This window comes from Ostrinia nubilalis, chromosome 15 (genome assembly GCF_963855985.1).
Source record: "Ostrinia nubilalis chromosome 15, ilOstNubi1.1, whole genome shotgun sequence".
Classification (NCBI taxonomy): domain Eukaryota; kingdom Metazoa; phylum Arthropoda; class Insecta; order Lepidoptera; family Crambidae; genus Ostrinia; species Ostrinia nubilalis.
In genome coordinates this window covers 14,698,648-14,718,163 of record NC_087102.1, presented here as the reverse complement: position 1 = coordinate 14,718,163, position 19,516 = coordinate 14,698,648, and the positions used below count along the sequence as shown (strand labels likewise).

General features: G+C 38.9%; 2 protein-coding genes across 2 annotated transcripts in view; both read left to right on the top strand.

Annotated features, from left to right (window-relative positions):
* The window catches only part of LOC135079034 (disks large homolog 5), a 44,704-nt gene extending 37,032 nt beyond the window's left edge, over positions 1-7,672 (top strand). Inside the window, 2 exon segments of the mRNA XM_063973664.1 lie at positions 1,727-1,946; positions 2,605-7,672. Coding sequence (XP_063829734.1) covers positions 1,727-1,946; positions 2,605-3,428 — 1,044 coding nt within the window. The 3' untranslated portion in view covers positions 3,429-7,672.
* Positions 7,673-8,727: 1,055 nt separating this feature from the next.
* The window catches only part of LOC135078741 (uncharacterized), a 43,637-nt gene continuing 32,848 nt past the window's right edge, over positions 8,728-19,516 (top strand). The window contains exon 1 of the mRNA XM_063973298.1: positions 8,728-9,069. Within this exon, the coding sequence (XP_063829368.1) occupies positions 8,868-9,069 (202 nt within the window). The 5' untranslated portion in view covers positions 8,728-8,867. The remainder of the gene's footprint in view (positions 9,070-19,516) is intronic.

Genomic DNA, 19,516 nt, shown 5'->3' with positions numbered 1-19,516 from the left:
GCGCAGGCCATCCGCGACCTGGCCGAGAAGGTAGGCGTGATGACAGGTGACAGTGACAGTGACAGGTGACACCGGCCCGTGGTGACGCTGGGCCCGCTGTGGGAGTGCGTGGTGGGCAAGCTGGCGTTGCCACGCGCCGCGCGACCCCGTCTCCGCGCAGGCCATCCGCGACCTGGCCGAGAAGGTAGGCGTGATGACAGGTGACAGTGACAGTGACAGGTGACACCGGCCCGTGGTGACGCTGGGCCCGCTGTGGGAGTGCGTGGTGGGCAAGCTGGCGTTGCCACGCGCCGCGCGACACTGTCTCGGCGCAGGCCATCCGCGACCTGGCCGAGAAGGTAGGCGTGATGACAGGTGACAGGGGACAAATCCCACCACCACCCATGGCCATACCAACCTCGCGGTTATTGTGGCCGAATCTTGAGAGATGCGCGCGGACTTGCGGCTGCCTGGGGCAGATTGCACTCCACCGCGCGCAATGCTTGACTCTCTACAAGTTCTTTATTCTTCGTCCATTTGTCCCTTTGCCACTCTCCCCCTTCTGGGGCATGGACTCTACTCAAACGTTGGCACCATTCGGTGCCTGGCCGCTAGGCGTCAGGCTGTTCCGCCTCCTGTGCCACGCGTGCGCGAATCCTCGCAGCCGCGCGAAGTTCGCCTCCGAGCTGACAAGATCAGGGTACCACGCAGGACCGTAGACCTGGCCGAGAAGGTAGGCGTGATGACAGGTGACAGTGACAGTGACAGGTGACACCGGCCCGTGGTGACGCTGGGCCCGCTGTGGGAGTGCGTGGTGGGCAAGCTGGCGTTGCCACGCGCCGCGCGACCCCGTCTCCGCGCAGGCCATCCGCGACCTGGCCGAGAAGGTAGGCGTGATGACAGGTGACAGTGACAGTGACAGGTGACACCGGCCCGTGGTGACGCTGGGCCCGCTGTGGGAGTGCGTGGTGGGCAAGCTGGCGTTGCCACGCGCCGCGCGACCCCGTCTCCGCGCAGGCCATCCGCGACCTGGCCGAGAAGGTAGGTGATGACAGGTGACAGTGACAGTGACAGGTGACACCGGCCCGTGGTGACGCTGGGCCCGCTGTGGGAGTGCGTGGTGGGCAAGCTGGCGTTGCCACGCGCCGCGCGACCCCGTCTCCGCGCAGGCCATCCGCGACCTGGCCGAGAAGGTAGGCGTGATGACAGGTGACAGTGACAGTGACAGGTGACACCGGCCCGTGGTGACGCTGGGCCCGCTGTGGGAGTGTGTAGTAGGCAAGCTGGCGTTGCCACGCGCCGCGCGACCCCGTCTCCGCGCAGGTCATCAGCGACCTATTTTTTTTTTTTATGTGATAGGAGGCAAACGAGCTACCTAGCCGAGAAGGTGAGCTAATTGAATAGGGTATCAGTCCAAAACTACACAGTGTCAGTCCAAAACTACACAGTCAGTGCTACAAGAGTGGCGTTGTCAATAGCATTTATTACATTTTCCTGCGTGCAGTTTATTGGGCACACAGGGCACAACATTTATTTACATTGATTTTGTAGGGTAATAGAAGCCGATGACGTCACTATTTTGCCGACTAACGAGGAATACGACGAAACCGATGTGTTGCCACTCGCACCAGAAGAAAAATAGTGAATGTACCATCCCAGAATAATATTTTAGCGATGCTTTTGTTTATTGTAACAATTCCAAACCATGTTGCCTCAGAAAGCACTAACACAACCTTTTAACCCCCAGGGCATCCACTGCCTCCTAGACATCAGCGTGAGCACAATCGAGAAGCTGCACAAGCAGCAGATCTACCCCATCGTGCTGTTCATCAAGTTCAAGTCCTTTAAGCAGATCAAGGAGGTCAAGGACACGCGCTACCCGGCTGACAAGGTGTCCGCCAAGGCTGCCAAGGAAATGTACGAGCACGGACTGAAAGTCGAGAACGAATATAGGAATTATATCTCAGGTCAGTGTTGAATTGGTAATGTAGCTAGACGAATAAAGTGATACATTGTTTTGTACAGTAGAAAATATATTTTTATTGATAGCTCTCGCCTCTTGTTCTGTACAAACTGCAAACTATGCAGAGTAAGGGAAATTGCAACAGGGTCCATAGAGAACTAACCTAAACTAATTAAGCTTAGATCTTGGTCTGTAACCGGCATAAAGCTGGTGTTTTAGTAAAATGAGCTTGTGATTCTTGGTAAAAAAGTATGTTATCTTGATTGGAGATTATTATTTTATATTGATTTTATGACTTCTTATCGTGTCGACAACAAACCTACACAGTATCAGCTCACACTTCCGCTACAAGAGTGGCGTTGTCAGCAGCATTCATCAAATCCTCCTGAGTGCAGTTGCTCGGGCAGTCAGGGCACGACATTTTATGACTGATATCCATTTACTTCTCTGCTGTTCATCATAAACCTCTTGTAAGGCATACAACTAGGCCTTCGCCCAGTGCTTAGAAGAGGCTGTAATTTATTTATACTATGTAGCCTATACTTTTGTAATATGTAGCCTATTCAATAACGCTTCTCGTCAATGGCATGACACAAAAGAGAGTCAAGTCTGCACCCACACCACAAAAACGTTTCATGTACTAACTTCGCACTTGTTCGCAGCCGAAATCCCCGCGGGCGTGAACATAGCATACATGTGCACGCAGATCAAAGAAGCCGTGGAGGAGGAGCAGAACAAGACGCTGTGGGTGCCGTCCGTGCAGGCCTGACCCCTGCCCCCCGCCCCGCGCGGCCGCTGCGCCCGCTGCCGCCGCCGCCCCCGCGTCCGGCCGCGCGTCCGCCCGCCGTCCGACCGCCGCTACTACTCCGAACCGGACGCCCACAACTACTTCGAAATCGACTACGAGTTCCTAAAAGAGCTGCGCCGCATCGCCCGCAACAACTGCCCGAAGTGCAAGCGCAAGAGGTCACGGAAGACCACCGATCCGAAGGAGAAGTCTAAGGCTAAAGATAAGAAAAAGAGCGTTCGTATGAAGGAGACCTACGTATATTGCGGCGGCCGCTACCACAGCGATAAGGAACACTGTCAGCTTTGTTGTCGCACCTGCAACCGCTCGACGGATACCCTCGATTCGGTCGACGAGGATCAGTACTCGCTCGTTTCGCGCAGCCACAGTCAACCCTCGAGCCGATCGACGACCACGACTCGTTCCAAATCGGCGCCCCGCTCGCCGCGCGATCGCAAGAACTCGATACAGTCGATCAAATCCGTCTCGTTTCTCGAGTCGAGCACCGACGAGACGAAGGACGAGCCGAACTACACGGCGAAGAGCTTCACGAACGACCTGAAGAAGTTCCTCCTGAAACCTTCGCCGCCGCGGCTGAGTCTGCGCGACAAGTTCATCACCAGCTTCAAGCAGGAGCTCGAGGCGACCAAGAAATCTCCCAAACTGAAAGCCATCAAAGGTCTGTGGAAATCTTATTGAAAATTCTCGATTATACTCTTTAGTTTACGTCGATTTTTTTGGTGCTTTTCGTTTCTTTTTACATTCGAAAGCTTCGGATTCGGATCACAAACGTACATCTTGAGATTGCCTCATAAAGCGTTACATTGTGGTTATATTATTTAACGAGGAAACGTTTGGTGTTTCTTTGCGGTACGAATTCGTTGCTCCTCATTCTAAAACAACGTAAGTGTTCAGAAGTGGTCTAAAATGTATAGAAGCCAAGGTCTTGGTGCTATCGAGTCACGAGCTCAAAGCTTTTGCTGCATCATGCTGTATGCGTGGGATTTGAGACGTTGTCATTATACTGTTTATATTTACGACTTTTTTACTGTAAATGGTGCAATAAAACACGAGTGGCGTTCGTACTCGTGACAGGAATGCTAGCATGAAATAGTCCATACTTTTTGTTTCATATAGCTTGATGCTATCTTTCTTTCTTTAATAATTGTTTTCTTTTCTTCCTATTTATTGTGCTATGGACTATTTCATCTAAGAAAAAATCTATTGAAAACACTTTCAGGTTATATGAATATATCTTTATAAAATCTGCATAGCATGTTGCATAGTCGGTCATAATGTAGGCACTTCATATCTAAAATATAGTATTTATTATATTAATGGGCCTCTAGGAAGTTATTGCGGAATACCTACTGTTGAAAGGCAGTTATACACCGTTACGGTGTATTGAACAATAAACAATTTGGATGAGAAATGTGTGATTTTTAGAAAGCTAAATGCTTACATCCGACTGCGCACCTGGTAGCCGTGACGTCCCATCGACTCTGGTACGGACGGAGCGAACGCGAGGAGATGTGCGGGTGCGCAGTTAGCTTGATTGGGTTGTATAGAATGAATAAAAATTGCTGCCTAAATAGACAATATACGGAAACATTTTAGGGTGAGTTTCCACTGAGAAAGACTTGAACATGGCTCATTGTGAATATTGTGTAAACGGATTATTATGGACTGAAGTATTACAGTAGATATTACGCAATGATTCGTTGGCCTAAATACATATAGAAACACTAATAATTATATTAAAATATACACTTTGTAGATTCACATACCCATAGGTGATTAGGGATCACTAGCAATGGCACTAGAACCCCTTCCTTGTTGTGTTTGTAGATGTTTATACATAGTATGTATAGCGTAGCGAAATATATCAAGTTTTATAGTGATTTACAATCGCATGATGGTATTATAGATGGTAAAATTTTCTACGGAAATTTTTCATTGCCAAAACATTTATTTGAGAAATAATTTTACAAAAAATGATTCAGTATTACATTTCTAATGACATGTCTCATAACTATTTTGTGATTCGCAACAATAATTGTATTAAAAAAAGATGGTTTTCGTATTAAAATTTTGTTTGTAATCACATAGAGACCAACATTAACATTTTTGCTTGGTGTTATAATCATAGAGAGAGATAGAATAGAAGAGAGTCTTCGTAGATGGTCTTACCATTAGACGTGTTGGTGATAAACCATAAAATTTTCTTATATTATAATTATATACTCTTTAATACTAAATTTACAAAAGTGTAGACACTACGAGTGATAAGTAGCAACTTTGTTATGGACTGTTCTTTTTGTAGGAAAATGTACTGTATACACTTGAAGCAATGTTGGTTTTAGTATGTATGAATACTTCGGGGCTACATTGATCCCTAAATCTGAACGAAAAACAAAATTGATAATCTTTTAACAACTTTACTAATACAGCAAATGTTTACATAATATGCTAAAACTAACTTTGTAAGCTTTTTATTCACTGGAGGACGAATTGCATGAATTTTAAAGTTGAACGACGAAATAACTTGTCTGACACTATCGTCTGACTGTCTCCATGACAGTGTGTCTCAATGTCAATCCATCGTCAGTGAATACCAAGTATTATACTTACAGTGTTATTAGACTGTCGTATTTTAAATATTATATTTATGTAATGTAGGTATAACTTTCTGAGAGAATTCAAGTTTATTTGTGATCGAATCAAAATAATAAACCATTGCTTACAAACTCCTCCAACCAATACTATAATAAAACGTTGTAAATGTGAAGTATTCCGGTGTTATTGTTGTAAAGACTTATTGTTAACATTTGTTAATTATTAAGTTTTGTGATTTCTCTACTTGTACATTTTATAATTAAAAAGACGGATGTCAGATCCTCTTTGCGTCTATGTTGATAACTGAAATATGTTATTATTATATACTTTTAAGTGGCAACATTCATACTTATAACTGAGCCGTCTTAAAATATACGATTTAAAAATATTTTTGAATATGCCTACAATCATGCTGTCCAATACTTGTAGTGCCAAATGTGGTTGTACTAGAAACGAAATGCAGACGGAATTATTTTGGTATATTTATTAAGAATCATTTAAAATCTTAGTCTAAAACACTTTTTTACTTAAGCAGTTAACTACGGGTTCAGCCTAGTTATTACCTACTATATTTAAAAAACTTAAACGTGAAGAAACAGTACGATTGAATTTTATGAAATTTTGTATGCACTAGATTGGTCTCTATAATTTCCATTAATAAATAACTTCCGTCTAAGTTGCACGTTACACAGTCATGTTATATTGAATGCTTTATAATTTGGCTTCCTAATAAGTTTTGCCTTTGACATAATAGAGTAGTGGCGATCAGGTCATAGTTAGTTGGGGAGTCTGGTTCATATAAAAATTGATCATTTATAATCACTCGGAAAGTATTAGAGAAGTCGCGGTCGGATCAAAATGCGTGAGATTACGATGAATTTGTTTGTACGAGAAAAAGGCCGAGTGTATCTCCGGGTCCGTAGGTGTTAACGTGCACGTGCACGTAATATGTCGTACGAATAAGAATATTAAGTGTTTGAAAACAAAACATCTACATTCATATAATTATAAGCTTGATAGAATTGCCTAATAGTGGTGTCAAAGATTCAGAAAGGTAGACGTCTTCCTTTCAAACATTGCAAATGGCCGCAGGCAACACTCCATCGCGTCGGGTCGGTGCCTTTACAATAAAAACAAAATGTCAAATTCGAAAGCAAAGCTCCTAAAATACGATATCGCGATCTCATTGATATTATCGTGTGATGAGGCTTTATGTTAACGATTTGAAGCCGCTCATACACCTTGAAGCATTTACGTGTATTGTAACATTGAATGATGTATGTTCAAAAGAACTGTGTGCCCAAAAGGACACGTAGTTCAGAATATAACTGTGAACTGTTACATTACATGTAAATGTTTCAAGTGATTGAGCGCCTTTACGTTTATTTTCAGCACATTTAGCGTTTAAGTTTTTGTACAGAGATTTTAATGAGTTTATATTACGTTATAAATTAATAACGCTTTTCACAGTTTTTATTATTCCTGCTTTTTGGCGAGATGATTTAAATCGTTGGTTACTCAGCTATGTTATGTTTTATTTTTCCAATATCAAGTTAGATTTACAGCTTTTATTGTGCAAAGAATAATATTTGAAATTGGTATTTCATGAGACTTTATTTAATCGAAAATGAAATCATTTATTTATTGCATTTTTATTATTTTTTCTAAATAAATATTGACGAGAATAGGTGTAGTGAAGTGAAATGATATTTATTGTTTATTATTTATAATCTTATGTGAAGTATTGTGGTCCTTTGCACACATATTAATGAAGTTACTATGCATACATCAAACATGTTTGTTACAGTGTACAGAGTGGAATGAAGTAGTTACCATTATTATTTGTGTACAAAACTGCACAAAATCGAGTTCAATTTTGCTACGTACATTACTAAGCCAGGGCTAGGCGTAAGAATACAATAATTTGATCTGATACTAAATACATTAAGTTATATTAGTTGGTTGCTAACGATGTTTATTTACTTGTACATTTATAAATTATATACATAACTATGTAGCGCGTAATCGCTGAGAGAAAAAAATGTATTTTGAAAACGACAATAATCAGTATTTAAATTATTAGCACTTTTACAATAAGTGTAATGTAATTTCTTGTTTTTGGAGAATATTTATATGTTAAAGTTTGAATTATTATTTCTGTATTGGTATTATTTTATGTAGATTCGTTTTACTTCTAAGTATTGTATGTATATTTCTATACGGCCAAGTAGGTATCTAATGTTCTCCTAGAGAGATAATTTATCAATAATGTTTCAACGAATTGTTTACAATATAGAAAAAAGCAATAAATCAATATACGAAATAAATACCAGTGTTTTATTGTCATGGTAATTAAATTATCACATGGTCGTCTTGGAATTTGAACTCGCAAACAGCTAGATCTAGTGTTATACACGAAGTCACGAACTACCATGCTATGCCTCTTCTAAATGGACTTCTAGTCTAGATAAGCAATTGCTCTACCATCTTCAAGACTAAATAAGGTATGCCACGGTCCACGACAGCAAAGTAGCACCTTTTTACTACAATCTCTCAGCTTGCTGTTCTGTCGTATGTAATCTGTATGACACGCACGCAACTTTCTGTAGAAGCCTGCATACAGAACAGCACATCATTATACAGCGTGACCCACCATAATGCCCGTCTAATTCCACGATGATCAGTGTAATGGGTGCTCTAGAAATCTCACCCTACACGCGACCAGGCAGAGAAAGCGAGCGTATCGTAGTTACAACAAAACATCAACTTTTTGTGGCGTCAAATAAATGATAGCGAGATCTGTGGTAGTGCCAAATGTCGGACGCCTAGCCGCTCTAGCAGATATTGCTGTAAATAACTTGCGTTTTAGACAAATAGGTAGGCCGCTTAGGAGGATGTAGGAGACTTAATTTTTTTATGCAAGGCATTTATTTTTGAAACGTTAATTACACACGTAAGTAAATATTTTCATAGACTTATTGTATAAAATAATGAAAATAATATAAAAACATACTATTCAATAATACGTTAGTTCGAAAACGCTCGCAATTATAGGAATTACAATGTCATATTTTATCTAGGTCTTGGTCTTGATTTCAAATAAAAAAAATATCGTATAGTAGGTAGGTACGATATTTGCAGATTGAAATTAATTTAGTATGATGTCAAATAAATTATTGTCAATCCATAAAATAACCTTGAATTTAAGTGTCACACCTTCCCGCATTAAAATAACAATGATGCAGTTTTTACGGTCGGTGCAGTGTAATTAAGGATCCCATCCCAATAAGTTACAGCATATACCTACCTAAGTATCTGAATAAATTCCGTGTGCACTGGTTGGGTCGGTTCACCGCAACTGCATTATCACTCGTTCGCGGATCGCGGCTGCGCGCATGCGTCGCCTTGACCAACATGGCCGATCGCAAATTCGCGCGCGAAAACTTTTAATAAATTAAAAAATAAACAACCAGTAATGTCACAACCAAAGATTTTTTCCATTGCAAGTATGAGACGATTAAAATGCCTAAGAATTGTTTGAAATATTTAATTGTGCTTGCGGTTATTTATCTCCTAGTGAGGACATGTGATTGTGCCAAAAATCGAGTGAAAAAGTTCAAGAGAAAAGTGGACGACATAGATTTGAAACAAAATAATTTGTTGCAACAGAATGTGGTGAGGAATTCGACCAATAATGAGAGAGGCAGAGGATTCTTTACGCCCGGTAAGTGAAACATTTTACATAAGCTTTTATTTATCTTGATAATGTCCCGGTGTAATCAAGTTACAAGTTGATTTTGACCCAGTTCTCGTTTGATTGAGCTGACGACATTTTTTGAAGCATTCGAATTTTAAATCGCATAAGTACAGACGCGCATAAATTGTTTACGGTTTGTTTACGAAATACATAATTATAATAATAATTGGTTCAAAATCATTAATAGTTAAATAAGTGCTTTGCCTAATTTGAAATGTCAAATGAATGCCTTTTACGAAAATTTAACAGTTTTCCTTTAGACCTCAATACCGTTCGTTTTTCATAAAAATTAAAGCTCGTCTGGTGATGACTTGTAGTTTTTTATTATAATAAGAATTAAAAGCTGCTGAGATACTTAATTCGCGCGGGAATCGATAAGATAAGGATAGACTCTCTTCAAAATTTTGCTCACGATTTTATTTTGCTTGATTGGCCTGTAGGTACTTAATTGGTTGAAATATTTAATATCAATCAATTTTGATCATCAGTACTTTACGAAATATTTATAAACGTAAACAACAATACCGGTAGGTTTCTTGACTAAGGCTGGGTTGCACCATCTTACTTTAACTTTGACAAACGTCAAAAATCTGTCAAACTCCATACTAAATGCACCAGTTATCGTCATAAATAAATAAATAAAAAGTTAGGTGGTGCAACTCACCCTAAGTAGTTAATTTTATTCCAGTAACGTAAAACGAAATTGTAAGCGCTTGCCGAACTTGGGGGTTTTACCTTAAAGCTAGTGAATTTGTTAAGTCGGTTTAGTGGAAGCTAATCAGTTTACGAGGCGCTAAGTGCTTGCACTTCAACCGGCGAACTTTATCGCGGCTAGGTGTTACTTTTAAATGAACTAAACTGGACGGGGCTCTACGAAAATTCACCTAAGTATTTGGTTTATTTTTAGTGAAACTTGCTTTTTCTATTAAAAAGTTGCAGCGAATCCCTAATTTATAAGATTTTAAGGCTTTTCTCTTTGGGGTTAGTTCTCCAGCTTGGTTCAAAGGTCAGCATTTGATGCTACTTCTACTAGTAATCAAAAAACGACTTTTAGGTCACCACGAAGTCCGAAGTAAGTCTTCAGGATATCTAATGAAAGATGATTTTAGAAATCATTACGATTAATTGAGCTTTCGCTCAATCAGAATTCAGAAGTCGACGATAGCCTAAATCGGCAAAAGACATCGGTGGCACTGATCAGATACTATAATTTTCACCTTGTTTCAATCATACCAAGAAGCTTAACTTGGTCATACATTAATATGCAATAAGCTCGCAATTGAATTCCATCCTATAGAAATGCGATCAGATCCCGTTAATCGATCATCTGTTACAGCCTTCAATCAGATTTACCCAATGCCTAACATGACTACATTATCCTCTCATTTCATGTAATCAGCCATGTTTTAACCAAGTCCTGTTCGCAAGCGGTTAACCTTATTCTTACTGGTTAGCGCGTCTGGTTTGTAAGTGGGGAAGTGTGTAGCCCATGTTACCTATTAAACGCATTTACTGAGATGATTTGCGTTATTTTTCGCTTCAAATGACTGCGCAGATTTAAGTAGCAACGTCTAGACGTCTGAGTATTTGTAATTTTAACGAGTTGATGTCTAAACGCGAATTATTTATTATTAACGGTCCCGATAAGCTTATTGATTTGCCTTGTAGAGTCATGAGCCAGAGTGATTGGTTTAAAAATAAAATAAAACGAAACGCAGCAATGAAGTTCAACTTGTGAATGGCGAACGGAAATCTGCCGGTGTGAGTGTTATCAATAGATCAATCAGTATTACTTTCTTGAGGGTACACAAAAGAGTTAGCGTAAAAACCCAAAATCAGATAAAGATAACCATGATTGCTTTTGACAATTTATTGTGAAATATTTATTAACCAACTCTACAAAGTCGCATTGATTTCGTTATCAATAGGAACGAGAGTATGGTACCTACCTGAAAAGTTATAGACATAACTGAAGCATTTTCAATTACTATGAAAAGTTAATATCCTTTACTTAAGTATGGCTTATAATACTTAAATATAGATACCTAGTTATTTTTAACTTGGCTCGAGCGGAGGCTTGCTATGTAATTAATTTCCCTAATGCTATGCCACGACGTACACTCAAGTCCGGAGCTGCATTCTATTTTGAATTTTCTTAATCTATCTGTTGTTTGTCTGCTTGATTATTTTAAAGTAAACAAACTTAATTCTTATGCGATGTATAAGCTCCATAAAACAGTTGTGTTTCATTGTGTGTTTACAGTTGAAATAAAAATAAAATTAGTCACAGGCCCCAAAACCCCGATACCAGAGACATCGGGTGTTTCATTATCTTGTCCTGCCCAAACCGGGGACGCCCACTTTCGCGCATCTTCATAATAAAGGATTTTTATTCGCTTTTTGTGAATTTTCATTATTTATTGCTCGAAGAAAGCAGGCGATCGGGTGGCGGGAGACATTATTGCATGCTTATTATTTGCTGATTTATGTTTACCATCATATTTCTTTCATTTTAACATTAAACACGTCATGCACTTTTATTTTCCTTGTTGTTTATATCTCTTGTATCCTGCTGAAGGTCACAAGGTTGTTTTATTATACGGTCATCTTGAAGACACTTTCATCTTGTAACTTTTATGGTTAAAGTTCTTTTACAACATAGGCAGGTATTACCTACAGCATGAACATGAAATGCGTTGTAAACTTAAAGGTTACCTACATTTCAGTAATAGTTCCCAAATAAACAAAGCAAATAAAAACCCCATTACCAAGGTCCAACGGAATGTCCAGTCGTTGAATCTATCCTACAAAGTGTGAGCTATAAACCGTAACGGCTTGGCTGACCCGGTAATTGAAGGCGGGACCTCTGGCACTCAATGTAATAGAGGTAGGAGTAAAAACTTTAAGGTGCCCTTCATTCCCTCTTTGGCTTTAGGGTTGCGGTCGAAAGTTGCGACAAAACAACGGCTACATTTACTTAATGAGCTCCAATGATTAATTTACTACAGCCATTGAATTCAGGCGGCTTTCAAATCTGCCTGGAATTAATTCTAGTTAGTAAACAAGAATAATCTTTGATGAGTTGTTCTAAAAGTGTTATTCTGTAAGACTAAACGCGAAATGTTGTTTTAATGGACTATTTGTTGATGTTTGTTGCTGTTTGACGTATATTTATATACTACAAGTACTTAGTTAAACCAGGCCTGTTCATCTCCGCGAGTTTACATCGAAAACAAAACACGCACGATGGCCCACCTACAGGATACTATTCGACAAGGCCTCACATACGAGCGAACATTGACTCACGCACGCGTATTCTTGTGTATGATGGAAGAAAATAAAGAAAATGGTGTACTAAATACTGTGCAGTATTTAACTGCCTAAATAATAATAAAAACACAGAATGTACTTTTTTAAGTTGCCTCAAGATACTGAGAGGTAAATAAGTAGTTAATATTACTCATGATAATTCATGCTAAATCATGTATTTCCTCCGCCATTTTCCGCAGTTTGGCGCCTCACGTCACATCATTTTACCGAAGTCAGCCCTAATAGCTTCGGCGCAGTGCCGATCACTGACGTTTGTCACCAAAACGGTGCTTGACTCTTGAGACAGGCTAAATTACACCATATTGTTAATGACATTGAGCATATTTTTTTAAATACCTTCGCGAAGTAAAACTTCTGTACGTAGTACTTATTATTATTCTGTGGTTAAACTGAGTAATAAAACATTAAAATTTGATTCAACTTTAAACAGGTCAAACTTATGATAGAGATACATAAAATAAAGAAAACCTTTTTAGGACACAAGCTTTGGAGTAGTTAGTATACGGAGTACGGAGTAGACTACTGTATTACATACCTAAGTACTTTCGTAAAAGTGTCTCGCCGATGACGACACTTTGAACAAAGGGTTCCGAATAAAATCAATAGATACCGATTATCTTCCTCTTCGGGCCGGGGACCAAACTGATAAGGGACCCCAATCAACGTGAGAAAAAACAATACGTTCGCAATGGTTCGCATAAATTTGGACGATTCGGGCGGTCGTTGCGGCCGTATCACGTAGCACAAAAACTGTTAGGGGCAACAACGTCCCGTTTTACATATTTTATTTTACAGCAAAACTGTGCGAACGCAAAATGTTAACCTTTTTTGAGCGGCGCTCGTGACGAGCATACGTTTTTACAAGTATTTTACGATATAAATTATTTCACGACTAGGGACTACGTTTACATTCGCAGCCCTATAAACAACATGATTGAGTGAATACGAGTACTTTTGTGGAAATCGTAGGTAGAGTCTTCTTATTTTGGGTCTGTAAAACACCTAAACGTTTTCGATGTGGTTTTACCCTTATCTTTGTCGTTTTTCATGTGAATTATGATTCCAAGACAAAGTATCAATCAAAGGGTTCGTAAAAAGAATAAATTAAACAATATAAAAAAAATACTTTCACTGGCTTTACGGGACTATTCCCACCTCTCTTTCCCACTACTGCAACTCCTGTGTAGCCAGGATTTACAGCTTGACCGCCAATAAAAACCCAACCAGTGAAGGTCAAAGTTGTATGTTAGCCAAGATATCATACCATATAACTTTTATCTGGTAATCATGTTTTTCTTGATGGATGGATCGATTTCCCTTGTGGAATGGAAACTCCCAAAAATGTGGGTCCCCTTAATTTGGTCGCATCTGCATCTTCAAACGTTATCAGGCCCTATCTAATGTCGCTCTTGAGTGCGCATCATAATAATATTCTCACTTTTGCTGTATCTCTGGCAATTATCAAAACGAGCGCCATGCGGGGAACGAGAAAAACGTAGACGTTAAGAGAAATTATATGATATCTAAACAAGGCATGGCAAGCCACTTTTAGATACTTTTGGATAGTTTTTTCATAATCTAAGTCTTATATCTTTAAGATTACATGAATTGCATTTATTGTAGAGCCTGAAATATCGTCATTGCAAACTCTTAAGTGTGTGTTAAGTCATAATCTTCAATCGTAGGTTTCAAATTGATGGTAAGGGAGTTAAAATAAAAAATATACCTAGTGTGTTTGTGATTGCGTTGTTATTATGTCAATTTTATCGACAAAAATGCCCCCAAAAACGTGCCCGTTGCCAAAAACTGAATTTTTTGACAAAAACTAAAATTCATTAATTTTTTTTAAAAGTAAAAAACTTAACTTAGGACTTTTTTGTGTTTTTTTTAATGACACATACCTATTATTTGATTTAAAAATGCAATTTTTTATTTATCTGTAAGACGGGCACATAAGACATAAGATATAGCTACAAACAATTTTTATGTAGAGTCACATAAAAAATTACGCCCCCCCCATTCCAAGAGGCCACCATAAGGGGGCATTTTTGTCGATAAAATTGACATCACAACATCGTCTTAAATTATCGCTAGCCCTATCCCAAACACACTGTATATTCATAGTCATCCTAATGAGAACGATTTAGCCTTGTCATTTGGTCGAGTAACTTCTGAACTTACATTATGTTGGCGTGTGAGTAGGCAATAAAAGCGTTTCTATGTTTCTTTCATTCTCTTACCCCATACCTTAGATTACATTAGTGGACTTTCATGTATGGTGTAATTATGGTGATAGCGAAACCTTCACGCCTAGCGGTGCGTGCGGGATTTGTTCTGCAAATAAAGCTTTACTTTTACGTAATAAACAAATAACAATCTTTGTTGTATGTTTGTTTATGGGTTTACTACACATTCCAACCACCTTAATTTCGAACTCCTCCTATGTTCTTCTGATTAATTTCGTTGCGGGTCCAATGACAGTTTAACTTTCCCCCGGGACAAACTTGACCTTCATTGGTTGGGTTTTTGTGGCGGTCAAGCTGTAGATCCTGGCTACACAGGAGTTGCAGTGGTGGGAATGAGAGGTGGGAATAGTCCCGTATTCCAACCACATTGGCCTGGATTTTTATTTAATTACTAGCTTTCCTCCCGCGGCTTCGCCCGCGTGGTTCGGTTTTTTATATTATAACCTATGACACTCAGCAATAATGTGGCTGTCTATTGGTAAAAAAAATATTTAAAATCGGTTCGGTAGATCCCGAGATTACCCCTTACAATTTAACAAATATACAAACATACAAACTTTACTTTATATTAGTATAGATTTGGGTTTTTATGTAGCGCCACTATTTACTTAGTGTCTTCGTATTCGGCTCTACCAGATTAAGTATCTATCAGACAATAAGGTGTTAACAGGGCCTCAACACCTTTACTAGCGGCTTTCCATTTCACGAACCTAGCAATTTGTTTTTATTCATCATGTAGACTGTAAGAGAATGGACCCTCCTCTCATAGTTTGTCTTACCGCTCTATATTATGCTAGATATCTTTAAGACTCAAGTGAATAGGTATTTACTAAGTAATTTTATTGTGCTCTATTTGACTTACATCTTATATGATCACAATTTTCAGTTCTAACTGTAAAATATGTGTGTGGTCAACAAAACTCACTGAATTTATCATCACTAGATGATCACTACAGTGGTAAAGAGAGTGTGATCAATTTATTTATCCAATATAATTTCCGCATAGTTACACTTAGAAGACTTAAATATTTACACACGTTTTTAGACACAATAAAGATCGATTGTTTTAGATTTTCCCACAGACGTGAAAAGTTTTAATCATCAATTATAATCAAACTTAAAACTCTAGCCTGTGACTCTAGCTAATAAGATGATACTATAGCATGTTAGCAAGCTATTCAAACAACGAGACAGTAAATTGACTACATTTAGTATGTGCCGGCGAAATGTCTACGCAGACATCTTTATAAGACATTTCCATATAACTAAGTGGGTAATACAGTAACAAAAAGGTACGGCCTAGACCTAGAATCTAGATTAAAGCGATCCCACGACCCTAAGCTGACCTTTTGGAGGCTTTCGCAGGCAAAGGCAAGCAATTGGGGCGTCTGTGTTTGAGGTATAGTTTGATATAGTATGAAAGGATTAACCTAACTACAGTAATTTTAAAGACAGGTGCTGCTTAACTGTTATCTTATAACTGTAACGATAATGATTAGGTCTACATCTGGTTCTTAACCCTTCAATTACCTACCCGCGAATTGAGACGTGGTCTCGTGCGACCGCTTAGGTCTATATGGGTTTGAGTTTTGAACGTAGTACACTAATTAGTAATTATATACTTGGCATTATTGCGATTTATGTAAGTAATAATTGAATAAATCTTGTATAATAAAATAATTTAAATCACAATTTATACATGCGGGATTTAAACCAACCATTTAAGAAGGCAGTACGCATAACGTCATTTTTACTGTTGTCAAACAATTTTAGGAATGGGGTAGCTATAGTAGCTACCTCGGTTATCTTTAGAGTAAAAGTAATAAATTCAACACGCCATGTTAATTGCGAGATAAAAATGGTAAAACAGTTAACTACCTACATAGCCAAAACTTTCGCTTTTGTCAAATTAATTAAACCATAAGTTTCGGACCGAAAACTTAACATCTAGAAAGTAAAATGTAGTGAACACGTTATATCATGGAAACACCGCCGTTTGCATACAAATATCTGTTTAAACTTGACTTACCTTAATTAATTCGAGTAGTTTTGTTTTATAGTAAATCATGGAAGTAAGGCGTGGAAATTATTTTCCAGGTTATACCTACATGATTACAGGTATGATACTACGCAGGTATAGCAAATGGGTCGAGCTATAATTTAGGGATAATCACGTACTTAGAAAACAAGTCACTTATGCAGTAACTTACATTTTCAGTGTGATCGAAATAAAATATTCGCCAGATAAGTAAGTAATTTACAGGGCATAAAGTTACTTGAAATTAAAATGAAATTAGTTCTCTTTTTTGACTCATGAAGTGCAGAAGCTGTATCTTTGGTCTAATCATAACATATTTTGGTCAACATAAATGTTCAAATAGCAAGTTCCATTGTAAGATACAATCTTCGCACGTGCACACTGCACATGAGGCTGAATGAATCAGCAGAAGCGGTTCAAACTGGTTGTGCAATATTGTGCTCCTGCGCAGCGCAAGTGTACCGTAAAACCTGTCCCGCGGGAATGCGGGGTCTCGGGAATAGGGACGTCAACGTCAAATTGTGGTCATATTTAGGTCCCCTTTTCCCACTTTAAAATAGGGTCATTCAGTACTAGAGTAATTTAGCAATGTGAACTGATTTATTTTATTCGTTCTACAACACACAGAGCGCCATAATATTGTACTGCAGCAGTAATTAATAAACAGTCTTTTGGTAAATCTCGGGAATCAAGTTGCATAAACTGAAATTAACACACTCTTGTAAAATAGTCGACGAATAGACAGAGATAGAGTATACGTTGTCACGTTTTAAAATTGGCTACTCAGCATTTCTTTCCTAATAATTTGTGGTTACTTTTATGTTCCATAACTCAATTTAATCATTTTATCAAATGACTTGTGGACGAGCTAACCGCAACCGCAGGTCTATCCTCGTATACTAAGGGCCTACGCAAACTTAATCCTAGACTCGACATAAAAAAGGTTAATTAAAATACATAATTATTATTCTGACTGCATCATTTATGTATAAACTCAACTAATGAAGCTTGGGTAGAGCTAAAATAGTGCCCTGGCATTATGAATTGGGCATAATGATATGGGTATTCAAAGCATTGACCTATGCATGTGATGCCATTTTATGAGACTAAACTATGATTATGAGGAACTGAAGGTCGCTGGAAGAACCTGGATGCATGCAGCGCAGGATCGGTCACTATGGAAATTCTTAGGGTGGCCTTTGTCCAGCCGTGGACGTCGTTTGTCTTCGAACGATGTAGAACTGTGTATAATTCTCCGGTCAATTAGGTGTGTTCCATGATTAGGACTTCAGCTGCTTCATTCTGATGGAGATAGCAAAGCTATCTTAACCAGTTTTCATCTGATCAATCTTGCGTCCTTTGCGAATCAAAGTCCATTGACCGTCGGCCCTTATACTCTGTGTTTTTATGCGCGTGAGACAGCGCACGCGCACTCACGTTTTAACCCACTGACTTTCTAAATAGCCGACTTTATAAGGATAAACAGTAGCGCTACGAGGAAACTGATGAACTGCTTCTACTAGTTACGTGGAATATTTAGACGTACTCTGTAGGTCGTGAGAAAAAGTTGCCTGGTTAGCCTAAGTCAAGCCAATCATTAGCTTTCGATTTAGACTTTTGACAGGTTTTAATAAGCTAGGCTTTTTTTGCTCAAGTCCGGTTATTTGTACGCATTTTATTTTTTGTTACCACTATTAGTTGACAGTTTAATTAAAACTGTGGTACTAGATAGTTCTATTGCAATATATTGGAGAGCTCGGGTCAAGTTTCTTAATTAGTGCAGAAATAAGTCGTATTTCGATTTTATTGCCCGGAACTCGAGACAAAGACTAAATCTAGTAGTTCATGTTCCGTATTTTAAAGCTCAGCCATCGCAGGTTCAGTTTTCTTAAAATGTTTTATATCACACAGAAAGAAGTAAGGTAAGATAGATGGAAATGCATAGATACTTGTCAGTGTAAAATTAAATACATATGTATGCAAAGAATATTATTGCACAATATATTTAAAACCTAACCGCAAAAGCTGAAAGCTATTTCTTTTCTTAATTTATAGCTAACGTCTCGTTCGCTCGTAAGATTCTGATTGACGGAGGTCAGTTTTTGCGGCCCTAATGGCTAGACCCGTAACTTGACAGGGAATTAATTACTACAGGAAAATAAATAGGGATGTAATTTGTTACCTTTTTTGCTTAGACACGCAACAATTAGCTCGTCTTCTTTGTTGTAGCTAGCAAGCAAACTAACTACGGCTCTTAATACATTTCCCAAAGCGATTTTGAGATTTTTTTTTCTTTGCACTAACGTGTTTTCAAAAGACATCCACTGTTGGACAAAGGCCTCCTCCAAGGATTGTCACAACGACCTGCCTGCATCCAATCTCTTCCCGCAGATAGTCGGTCCACTAAGGTTTTACTCGTTTGTACCACTTTATTACAAGGCGCTCAAAATCAATCGAAGATATAATATCTCGTTTTCAGGGATGTGCTCTCAACTACGTCCTCCAAGTATGCTTAGTTTCTGAACTTCAGGGCCATTCAAAATTGAACTTTACCACCGAGATATGAATTACCTAAACATGTCACATAGACGTCCGGTTTAAATTGGTATGTAATCAGTTTTCTTCGCACGGCTAACTGTGCGGCAGACGGTAAGTGAGCCGTTTGTTAGTGTTGCCCAGTAAGCTACTGCTGCTTGGAAGCAATTACTGGGATTAATAATTTTAATTTGTAGGGAGACAATGAACATTTTCATCATCATCATTTCAGCCATAGGACGTCCACTGCTGAACATAGGTCTCC